The sequence below is a fragment of the Pelmatolapia mariae genome, unplaced genomic scaffold, assembly GCF_036321145.2.
Source record: "Pelmatolapia mariae isolate MD_Pm_ZW unplaced genomic scaffold, Pm_UMD_F_2 NODE_ptg000460l+_length_23460_cov_1, whole genome shotgun sequence".
Taxonomy (NCBI): Eukaryota; Metazoa; Chordata; class Actinopteri; order Cichliformes; family Cichlidae; genus Pelmatolapia; species Pelmatolapia mariae.
Window position 1 is genome coordinate 11392 of NW_027052145.1, and position 12069 is coordinate 23460.

The following is a 12069-nucleotide window of genomic DNA, read 5'->3' on the forward strand; positions in this document are numbered from 1 at the left end:
CTTTCTAGCGGAGATTTAGGCTGACATGGGGATGGTGTATATTTTATCCGGGGTGTGTTTAATAGAACTAAAAGCGTTGCTCACACACATAAAGAGCATTGAGATTAAGTAAAGTTAATATAAAGGATAGAGCCCAGAACATGATCTTGTGAACCAAGTTTGAATAATTAAAGGAACATTAGATGAACACAGTAGATTAGTGAGGTGTAGCAGAGAGAGGCTGTTTGTTTTCTATCCCTTACAGGAGAAGATTTCCACTAGAGAGGGACCCAGAAGAGGAGCAGAGATCACTTAAGCATGAAGTGTTTTCAAGTGGGAGCTGGTGTTTTATTACTGGACCACCTAGATGACATGAGGTGGTTTTCTGATTTGCTGAGTCAGGGGACGGCTAGAGAGGGTCAGAGCGAAGACAGTGGACGTGGGAATGGTGGTTTCGGGGCCCATGATGCCATTATGGATCTAGAGGTGACAGAGTGGGTCGAGGAGTGACACAACACACAGTATGGTGACCTCTTGTGGTCAAGAGGTCAAGAGAGGGAATTGTAGAATTAAAGAAATTAGTTTACTGCTGAACTGTATATAACCATCATCTTTATCGTTGCATTAATTATCACTCATCAAAGTATTTATTGAAGTTGTTGGCATTATGTTATAATTTGTATTACAGGTGCAGTTATAACCACTTTAAATCGTTGAGTTAAATCTATCATCTTAAAAGCTTATATGCTGAGTATATTGGTACAGTAAAATAGTAGCTGAGCAAAGGCCTGAATGTATTCAGCAAACATGCGGCACTAGAGTTTACTTGACAACAGGTGACACGTGGAGAGGACCAGCCCATGGGGACCTCAGAGGCCTGAGACCATTGCCTTGTTTGGAAGAAGATGCCAGAAAGAGGAACCTCTGTCTTTGCATTTAATTCTTAAAATACATGAATGTTCTGAACATGCAAATTATGTGCTTGTAAACGCAAGAGGGGGCGTCATAATACCCTGATGCTATAAAAGCAATCTGAAGTATAATTTTGGTGAAGATCCTTGCTGATGTTGTGCAGTAATTATCTTCCCGCACGTGAACTCAATAAATGATTGTTTTGACCCAATCCTTCTGGACTGTCTTGGTTTTGTTCTCTCCCTCAATTTCGAACCCGTAACACCCTTCACGTGCCAGCTGTGACACGCGTGCCCAGGGTTGCCGACCCCTGCTCTAAAGCATCTGATTTGGATTCCTGAGATCAAATATATTTTCCTTTGGCTTTGTTTTCTTCCCATTTGTGGCTTTAATGTAGTGTTAATTCAATTCAATTCAATTTTATTTATACAGCGCCAAATCACAACAAAAGTCGCCTCAAGGCGCTTTATATTGTACAGTAGATCGCACAATAATAAATACAGAGAAAAACCCAACAATCATATCATATGACCCCCTATGAGCAAGCACTTTGGCGACAGTGGGAAGGAAAAACTCCCTTTTAACAGGAAGAAACCTCCGGCAGAACCAGGCTCAGGGAGGGGCGGCCATCTGCTGCGACCGGTTGGGGTGAAAGAAGGAAAACAGGATGAAAGACATGCTGTGGACGAGAGACAGAGATTAATAACAGATATGATTCGATGCAGAGAGGTCTATTAACACATAGTGAGTGAGAAGGTGACTGGAAAGGAAAAACTCAATGCATCATGGGAATCCCCGGCAGCCTACGTCTATTGCAGCATAACTAAGGGAGGATTCAGGGTCACCTGGTCCAGCCCTAACTATATGCTTTAGCAAAAAGGAAAGTTTTAAGCCTAATCTTAAAAGTAGAGATAGTGTCTGTCTCCCGAATCCAAACTGGAAGCTGGTTCCACAGAAGAGGGGCCTGAAAACTGAAGGCTCTCCCTCCCATTCTACTTTTAAATACTCTAGGAACAGCAAGTAAGCCTGCAGAGCGAGAGCGAAGTGCTCTAATAGGGTGATATGGTACTACAAGGTCATTAAGATAAGATGGGGCCTGATTATTTAAGACCTTGTAAGTGAGGAGCAGGATTTTGAATTCAATTCTGGATTTAACAGGAAGCCAATGAAGGGAAGCCAAAACAGGAGAAATATGCTCTCTCTTTCTAGTCCCTGTCAGTACTCTTGCTGCAGCATTTTGGATTAACTGAAGACTTTTCAGCGGGTTTTTAGGACATCCTGATAATAACGAATTACAGTAGTCCAGCCTGGAAGTAATGAAGGCATGAACTAGTTTTTCAGCATCACTCTGAGACAGGATATTTCTAATTTTAGAGATGTTGCGCAAATGGAAGAAAGCGGTCTTACATATTTGTTTAATATGTGCCTTGAAGGACATGTCCTGGTCAAAAATGACTCCAAGGTTCCTCACAGCATTACTGGAGGCCAAGGTAATGCCATCCATAGTAAGGATCTGCTTAGATGCCATATTTCTAAGATTTTCAGGACCAAGTACAATAACCTCAGTTTTATCTGAATTAAGAAGCAGGAAGTTAGCGGCCATCCAGGTCTTTATGTCTTTAAGACATTCCTGCAGTTTAACTAATTGGTGTGTGTTACCTGGCTTCATGGATAGATAGAGCTGCGTATCATCTGCATAGCAGTGAAAATTTATGCTATGTCTTCTAATGATGCTGCCTAGGGGAAGCATGTATAATGTAAATAGAATTGGTCCTAGCACTGAACCCTGTGGAACACCATAATTGACCTTAGTGGGTGAAGAGGACTCTCCATTTACTTGAACAAATTGGAGTCTATTAGATAGATATGATACAAACCACTGCAGTGCAGTACCTGTAATACCTACAGCATGTTCTAATCGCTCTAATAAGATATTATGGTCAACAGTATCGAACGCAGCACTAAGGTCTAGCAGGACAAGCACAGAGATGAGTCCACTGTCAGAGGCCATAAGAAGATCATTTGTAACCTTCACTAAAGCTGTTTCTGTGCTGTGATGAGCTCTGAAACCTGACTGAAACTCTTCAAATAAGCCATTCCTCTGCAGATGATCTGTTAGCTGTTTGACAACTACTCTTTCAAGGATTTTTGATATGAAAGGAAGGTTGGATATTGGCCTATAATTAGCTAAGACAGCTGGGTCTAGAGATGGCTTTTTGAGTAAAGGTTTAACTACAGCCACCTTGAAGGCCTGTGGTACATAGCCGATTATTAGAGATAGATTGATCATATTTAAGATTGAAGAATTAATTAATGGCAGGACTTCTTTGAGCAGTTTTGTAGGAATGGGGTCTAAAAGACACGTTGATGGTTTAGAGGAAGTAATTATTGAAGTTAACTCAGAAAGATCAATTGGAGAAAAAGAGTCTAACTTAACATCAATGGTACTAAAAGTAGCTGTAGACGATATTACATCTGTGGGATGATTATTGGTAATTTTTTCTCTAATGATAAAAATTTTATTTCTGAAGAAGTTCATGAAGTCATTACTAGTTAACGTTAAAGGGATTGTTGGCTCAGTAGAGCTCTGACTTTTTGTCAGCCTGGCTACAGTGCTGAAGAGAAACCTGGGGTTGTTCTTATTTTCTTCAATCAGTGACGAATAGTAAGATGTTCTGGCTTTGCGGAGGGCTTTCTTGTAAAGCAACAAACTATTTCTCCAGGCTAAATGATGATCCTCTAAATTTGTGACACGCCATTTCCTCTCCAGCTTACGAGTTATCTGCTTTAGGCTACGTGTTTGAGAATTATACCACGGAGTCAGGTACTTCTGATTTGAGACTTTAGTTTTCACTGGAGCTACAGTATCCAGAGTCGTACGTAGTGAGGAGGTAAAATTATTAACAAGATAATCGACCTCTGTTGGAGTAGCGTTCAGGTAGCTGCCCTGCTCTATGTTGGTACAGGGCATTGAAGATGATAACAGTGGGTGGATTATATTCTTAAACTTAGTTACAGCACTTTCAGAAAGACATCTACTTTGATAAAGTCTACTCTCCACTGCTGTGTAATCAATTATTGTAAATGTAAATGTTATCAGGAAATGATCAGACAGCAGAGGGTTTTCAGGAAACACTGTTAAATGTTCAGTTTCTAAGCCATATGTTAAAACAAGATCTAGAGTGTGATTAAAGTGGTGGGTGGGTTCTTTTACATTTTGAGAGAAGCCAATTGAGTCTAATAACAGATTAAATGCCATGTTGAGGCTGTCATTTTTAGCATCTACATGGATGTTAAAATCACCCACAATAATTATTTTATCTGAGCTGAGCACTAAATCAGATAAAAAGTCTGAGAAATCAGAGAGAAACTCTGTGTAAGGCCCAGGTGGACGGTAGATGATAACAAATAAGACTGGTTTCTGAGTTTTACAGCTGGGGTGGACAAGGCTAAGCATCAGGCTTTCAAATGAATTAAAAGTCTGTCTTGGTCTTTCGTTAATTAATAGACTGGTGTGAAAAATTGCTGCCACACCGCCCCCTCGGCCTGTGCTTCGAGGTTTCTGGTAGTTAGAGTGACTCGGGGGTGTTGATTCATTTAAACTAACATAATCATCCTGCTGCAACCAGGTTTCTGTAAGGCAGAGTAAATCGATTTGTTGGTCGATTATTAAGTCATGTACTAACAGAGACTTGGAGGAGAGAGACCTAATATTTAATAATCCACATTTCACTGTTTTACTCTTTGGTTCAGATGTGGATTCTGTATTGTTCTTTCTTTTTGATTTTTTATGTTTAAGTTTTTTATTGCTGGTTTTTGGTTTGTTTTTTGTCTGTTTGGGAGCTGACACAGTCTCAATGGAGATGGGTTTTTGGGGGGGTAGCAGGAGGAGAGAAGCTGCAGAGAGGCGTGTAAGACTGCAACTCTGCTACTGCTCTGTTACATCCTGTTTGTTTGCTTCCATCTGTACACATGTCCAGATTCACTGTTATGTTTCTATTCTTACATTGCTGTGTGATCACTGTTCCCTCTGCTGACTGATGTGACCTTTTGTATCTCACACTGATACTTGTCATATTTGTATCTGCGCCTAAAAGATAAAAAGTTTTCCATGCTAAAACACAGCTCCACCTCCTGCAGTTCTCCCTCTGAACCACTAGATGTCTCTGTTATCTAAATGAAGACGTGCAGCACAGCAACCACAGCAGCGCTCAGATCACACGTGTCCTGTTCTTATGTATAAAAGCATGAAACAGGTGGGATCAATATTAATGTTGTGGAAATATATGAAAAAGCAACAGAAGAGTGAAACATTTCGTGTTTCTAGAAAGATCTTTTAGCTCAGAGCTGCTCACAGACTGTATTTACAAGTGACAAACTGCAACTCTACAGTACATCTACAGTATATATCAAATCTATTCTGTATTCAAATCTATTGAGTGATGTTTGAAAGTCTTTCCAGGTGAGTTTGATCCAGGAGGGTCTGAAGCCAGAGTCAGACAGAGACTGTGCAGAGACTGTAGAAGGACAGAGCAGCAGCAGAGCAGTCCAGATACACTGATGATCCTCTGTCAGATCCAGAGGGACACACAGGGATGATGCTGGACTCTACATTGTGTCTGACAGTGGAGCTGTTCTCAGAGCAGTTCACTCTGCAGCACTGACAGTCATCTGCACTTCATTCCTCTGTCAGTCACTGCTGGATGAAGCTCTCCTCTCACCTCCCAGTAACATGGCCCAGTCAGAGCGTCTCTACACACAAGCTGCTGCTGCTTCAACCTCTCTGATCATCAGGACACAGCTGCTCCTCTCTCAGCACACACACCGTCCTGTTTACCATCATCACCTCCACCTGCAGAGAGAAGAAGGAAGAGCAGAGGAGATAAACGAGTGTTTCCAGAGACTCCTTCATCAGCTGTCAGTCAGTGATGCAGCACATCCAGTATAAAGAGCAGCAGGGACTTCAGTGCTGGGACTGTACTAGGACTCATTGTTGCTTCACTTTTTCTAATCTTTGGATTTTTATTGAAGTTGATGAAAATGTTTTTCCCTCCTAGTTTGAGTTTGGACTTTCATTCATTAGAAGAACCTTGGTGTGTCCACTCTGAGCTCTGTAGGAACCCCAACAACAAGCCCAACAATCCAGATGGATGGTTCCAGCTGTTAACTGGAGGAATTCCATCCAAACATCTGCTCTCACTAAATTCTTCCTCACCTACAGACTGTGTTCTTCACTGCTTTAAACTTGGAAATGAATGCAGTCATTGGTCTGCGTGCTGCTTTGTTCAGAGAGCTGATTGGCTGTTGACACTGTTTGATCAGAGCGTGTCAGCCGTTACCATAAAGGTCAGAAACAGGAAGTGTTTGTGTCCAATCCTGAAGCCTGTCATCATTCTCCTCTCACAGCTTCACTGAGAAGCTGCAGCTTTACAGGAAACACTGGATCTTTGTTTCATACTGACTGTGTTTAGTACAATACTGCTGACAGCACCACCCACTCACTCCATCACTCTACTGACCTCAGAGTCTCCAGTCTGTAGTCTGGACTCTGCTGAAGATCAGACAGCTGCTTCACATCTGGATCCTTCAGGTAGTTTAGTCTTAGCACCAGCTGTCTCAGATGGGAGGGGTTGGACTTCAGTGCTGCTGCCAGATAATCACAGCTGATCTCTGACAAACCACAGCGTCCCAATCTGTATAAAGAATGAAAGATGAAAGTTTATTAGACAAAGTGTGAGCTTGAAATCATTCAGTGTTTCATCATCTGTTCAGAGCTGAAGAAGGTTCAGAATGTAGAAGTTTAGAAAATGGAAACTCCAAACAGCTGAAGCCAACAGGAAGCAGCTTCAAACAAACACAACAAGAGAAAAACTCTGAATGTTTCACATTAAAGTCGTACATTTCTCATAAAAAACAGGACAAAGACTTGAAAAAGTCGTGTTTTTCCTTCCAGGAACCACAAGGCTTCACTTTTAAAGGTGAAGTGTGAAAGAAATGGACATATTTGAAGTCCAACACCTTTTTCCAGTCACATGATTAAAGCAGACAAACTACAAGCTCATTTTCATTCCAACAAGTCATCTTCTGACCTGGACTAACAACACTGGTCTCTATGTGCAGCTGGCTGTGAGACCAGTGCTCAGGGAGCGTCTACAAAGTGCAACACTGAAAGAACATCACACACTCATTTGCTTCCAGCACTTTCACACAAACATCTACTGTCATTATTGTCACCAAACTCTGTGGATCCTTTATTGCAAATTCAAATGGGATCAAATGGTCAGACAAAAGAGGGTTATGAGGAAATATGATGAAATGTTGTGTATTAGCAGCAAGTTATTGAATCATTTTCCTCAGAAACCAAACAAAATGATTGACAAACATGTTTTTACAAACTCAGTGTTGGACTTGGATCAGCAGGATAAGCTGATGTTTAAAGGCATTTGAGTCTCGCTGTATGAGAGTCCAGTTATTCCTCAATATTTATGGATGATGTTGTTTCAGTGTTGCACTTTGTAGACGCTCCCTGAGCCTCACAGCCAGCTGCACATGGACCAGCTGACATTACCCAGCATTAGAGGCGGCTGTAAAAAAATGGATTTTCCTATTTAAATGGTTTTAATTTGAATAAAGCGATGTTGATTCATTCAATCCTGAATGGATTTTTAATATAAATGTATTTTGCCAGAATCTCAGGTTAAAGCTCCCAAAAGTATTTCAACAACAAGCAAACAGATAAAACAGTAAATGAGAGCAGCTAAACACACAAAGATGGAAACACAGAGCGTGGATCGTTCACTCGACGGCACGTACACGGACACGCCGTCGGGGCTGAAAGTGGACAGCTCACAGATCCTGAAGCTGCAGGTTTCATCTGTCTCCAACCAAAACTGAGTGAACCAGCAGCAAAAGAAGATCCAAACTACGCTTTACGTTTGATGAACATCGTCATGAATTCTCTCTGACTTTGACCTTTACTTCCTGCACAGCTCTCTCTCTCTAAGTGTACTTCAAGAACAGTTTACCTTCAAAAATCTGTTTTTCTGCATTATTCACTGCTTATTACGCACCAGTCTGCTGTTGTGTTCACTGCTGTCGGCCTCCGAAAACAAAGCCTCATTTCTGCTGTTCAATACTGAAGAAATTGAAACCTTTTAAAATGATGACAGATTACAAACTCTCAGCTGTGTCTGTAATCAAACCTCTGTAACTTTGCTTCACTTCAGCAGCATCAGCTCATGTTCACATGTTGATTCATGGTTTGCTTCAGTTTTTGATCGACTGCAGAATATTTTGAAGGTTATCTGCTATAAAAAGCCAGAAGAGGAAAATCTGCTTCATGTGTTTCTGTTTGATCCTCAGTGACTTTGACACAAAGGCCTCTGCTGTGATGATCACACCTCTGATCAAGTCTCACAGTGTTTGTTTTTATACATATGGATATGTGCTGATAAATGATCAGAATTAGAATATTTCCCACTGTCTGCTGTGTGCCGTGACCTTTGACCTGCTAAAGACAGTCAGCTGTGGATTATTCATTGTTGTGTCTGATACTTAGAACTGTGAGGAAGAACACTACACAGTTAATCAGGGTCCCCTCTCTCTGAATCAGGAAAGGTGGGCAGGCCGCGTGTGGGCCGCGGGCCATACGTTGAGTCTCACTGTTTGAAATGTGAACATTGTTCTGCTGCAGTCAATGGACTAAACCAGAGAAGAAGAAAACAGACTTTACCATGAAGATCCTCAGTGTGGATCAGTATAATATCAGCCTGATGTCTGCAGTTTAGTGTCAGCACAACTTTCACATCATATTCATCTCAGCACAACTAAAACATGCTGACTGACCTCAGAGTTTCAAGTCCACATCCTGGACTCTCCAGGAAACCACACAGATGCTTCACTCCTGAATCCTGCAGCTTGTTGTTGTAGCTCAGGTCCAGCTGTCTCAGATGGGAGGGGTTGGACTTCAGCGCTGCTGCCAGATAATCACAGCTGATCTCTGACAAACCACAGTCCATCAATCTGTATAAAGAATGAAAGATGTAAGTTTATTAGACAAAGTGTGAGCTTGAAATCATTCAGTGTTTCATCATCTGTTCAGAGCTGAAGAAGGTTCAGAATGTAGAAGTTTAGAAAATGGAAACTCCAAACAGCTGAAGCCAACAGGAAGCAGCTTCAAACAGGAAACTGTGCAGAGTTTCAGACTATATGTCCTGATGCAGCCAGTTGGATTTTGGAGATTTGAATCTCTGTTCTGTGACTAAGTCCTTGAATCATTTCTTCCAGTTGGTCCAACAAGACAGACTAAGTATTGGACATGTGTTGTGGCTCCATTAGGGGAGCTTCTACATGTGATGTGATGGCCCCTCTGGGTCTGTCAGGTCACAGCACTGAAGAGAGCTCAAACTGGGCACACAGTGGTTCCAGTCTGGACCAAAGACTCTATACTGGGACTGAGGGACTGCTTTGACTGCACCCACTGGGACTTTTTAAAGGCTCATGTTCTCACTTAGATCATCGATTTCTACTTACATTTCTTTCTGGGAAAAATGGGGATTACTTTGAAAACAGGAAGTATTTTCCCCAATAAGCAGCCCTGGATTAGTAAATCACTCCAACATGTTCTCAGGCAGAAGAAGCTGTCTTGTTATGAGGGAGAGAAGAAAAAGATTGAGGCACAGAAACTTGTTGAAAGAGAGATAAAGCAGCTAAAATCAGGTGTAAAAGTAAAGCAGAGGATGAGCTGAATAAAGGACACTCAAGGCTGGCTTGGAAAGGAATGAAGTCCATGGTGGGGATGCAGAACAAGGAGCAAAGATGAATGTGATGCTGAATCAGCAGAAGACTTGGACTTATTTGATTCCAGCTTTGATATCATTGATTTCAATGAAGAGCTTTGTGATTGTAGCAAAGGGCTGGTAGCTCTGAGAGTCCCACTGATGAGGTGTTTGTGTGGAAATCTCTTAGTGGGACCAAAGAGAGAAAAAGCCCTGGTCCTGATGCTGTGGGAGGGAAATGATTGAAGTGTTCTGTGAGGAACTGACTGGGAGATTTTCACACATTTTCCAGTCCTCCTTGGAACAACAGGAAGTTCCCAGCATATGGAAACAAAGGTTAAGTGTCCTATGGCACTCAGTGATGATGGTGCTGTGGCCCCACCACCTCCACCTCTTTGTAAAGGAACTAACTGTCATCTGAAGCTTCAAATGGAACTAAGACTTCCTCCACTAGGTGGCAGTGTCTGATGAGAAAGTGTTAGTGGAGCTGGCCTGGAGTCAGAAACAGGAAGATGCAGGATTTGGGCTGAAATGGGGAAAAGTGGTTGGCACTAGTGCCTTAAAGCAAGAAGGTTGTAGGTTGAAGCTTGTTGGCCTTTCTGTGGAGGTTGGATGTTCTCCCACAGTCCAATGAAATGCTGCTTAGGTTCATTGGTGCTTCTAAATTGGCTGTAGGTGTGGATGTGAGAGAGTGCTTCTCTGTCTCTCTCTGTTGGCCCTGTGATGGACTGCTCACCTGTGCAGGTGGACCACGCCTCTTGCCCTATGACAGCTAGGGCACTGGCTGCAGCCCTGTGAGCCTAAGCTGAATAAACAGTTAGCAAAAATGATCCATAGATGGCCTGAAATCCCCCAGTTAGCAGTTTGGTAGATAGCTATGACATGCTAATCCCATCCAGCAGCTGTATTCTACCTGTAAGCTGATCCCTGCTGAGCCAAAGCACTTTTTCATATACAAATTACAACCTTTAATAGAAACCTATTGGTCAGCATCTTATTAGCCTGCTGTTAGCTTCATTCCACAGAAAACTGAGAGAAACTAACAGAGTTGATAAAGAATAAAGAGAAATGTGCTGATTTAAAGCCTTTGAAGTGCTTCAGATGATCTCTGTCCACTTCTGTCCACTCATTCATTCATGTAAGCTTCTAATGCAGCTTTGATCTTCACAGTCTGCTTCATGAAACTCATTCTAACCCTGAATGTCAGAGTGTTCCTCCTTCTCTTTCCCATCATTCATGCTGGCAGTGGAGGAGATTTGGATGTTGGACTGTGTTTTGGATGATGTGTGTATGTTTGTGTTGGACTGCTGTCTGTAAAGCAAACACACATTTTGCTTTGGATTTCAGTGTCAGACAGACTTTAAGGTGGAATGAAGAGTTGGAGAGTTTCACAGTGAATTATCCAGTGGAGGATTTTTCTTCTTCTTTGAAGGTTTGAAATGTGAACATTGTTCTGCTGCAGTCAATGGACTAAACCAGAGAAGAAGAAAACAGACTTTACCATGAAGATCCTCAGTGTGGATCAGTATAATATCAGCCTGATGTCTGCAGTTTAGTGTCAGCACAACTTTCACATCATATTCATCTCAGCACAACTAAAACATGCTGACTGACCTCAGAGTTTCAAGTCCACATCCTGGACTCTCCAGGAAACCACACAGATGCTTCACTCCTGAATCCTGCAGCTTGTTGTTGGAGTTCAGCTCCAGCTCTCTCAGGTGGGAGGGGTTGGACTTCAGCGCTGCTGCCAGATAATCACAGCTGATCTCTGACAAATCACAGCTCCTCAATCTGTATAAAGAATGAAAGATGTAAGTTTATTAGACAAAGTGTGAGCTTGAAATCATTCAGTGTTTCATCATCTGTTCAGAGCTGAAGAAGGTTCAGAATGTAGAAGTTTAGAAAATGGAAACTCCAAACAGCTGAAGCCAACAGGAAGCAGCTTCAAACAAACACAACAAGAGAAAAAACTCTGAATGTTTCACATTAAAGTCGTACATTTATCATAAAAACAGGACAAAGACTTGAAAAGTCGTGTTTTTCCTTCCAGGAACCACAAGGCTTCACTTTTAAAGGTGAAGTGTGAAAGAAATGGACATATTTGAAGTCCAACACCTTTTTCCAGTCACATGATTAAAGCAGACAAACTACAAGCTCATTTTCATTCCAACAAGTCATCTTCTGACCTGGACTAACAACACTGGTCTCTATGTGCAGCTGGCTGTGAGTGCTCAGGGAGCGTCTACAAAGTGCAACACTGAAACAACATCCCATAAATATTGAGGAATAACGACTTTCACAACAGCGACTTCATTATGCAAACATCACGTTATCCTGCTGGATCCAATGGTCAAAGCACTGACACTTTGGTAAAATCATGTTGTCAATCATTTTGTTTGGG

The 12069-nt window shown here is 41.9% G+C and overlaps 1 protein-coding gene across 1 annotated transcript; it reads right to left on the minus strand.

The window, feature by feature from the left end:
- Positions 1-5679: 5679 nt before the first annotated feature.
- LOC134623186 (NACHT, LRR and PYD domains-containing protein 12-like) lies at positions 5680-11566 on the minus strand. The gene is made up of 4 exons (XM_063468377.1): positions 11283-11566; positions 8737-8913; positions 6411-6584; positions 5680-5743 (listed from the first exon to the last, which is right to left on the minus strand). Exons 2-4 carry the CDS (start codon positions 8907-8909, stop codon positions 5734-5736), a joined length of 357 nt encoding a protein of 118 aa, XP_063324447.1. The 5' UTR covers positions 8910-8913; positions 11283-11566; the 3' UTR covers positions 5680-5733.
- Between the last annotated feature and the right edge of the window lie 503 nt (positions 11567-12069).

What these genes read in the sequence shown, in the direction of transcription:
- LOC134623186 (XM_063468377.1), bottom strand. Translation starts at nt 8,909, where the DNA reads ATGGACTGTGGTTTGTCAGAGATCAGCTGTGATTATCTGGCAGCAGCG. An exon ending in TGTGGACTTGAAACTCTGAG is followed by an intron (nt 6,585 to 8,736) that starts GTCAGTCAGCAT and finishes TTCTTTATACAG; the next exon opens with ATTGGGACGCTGTGGTTTGT.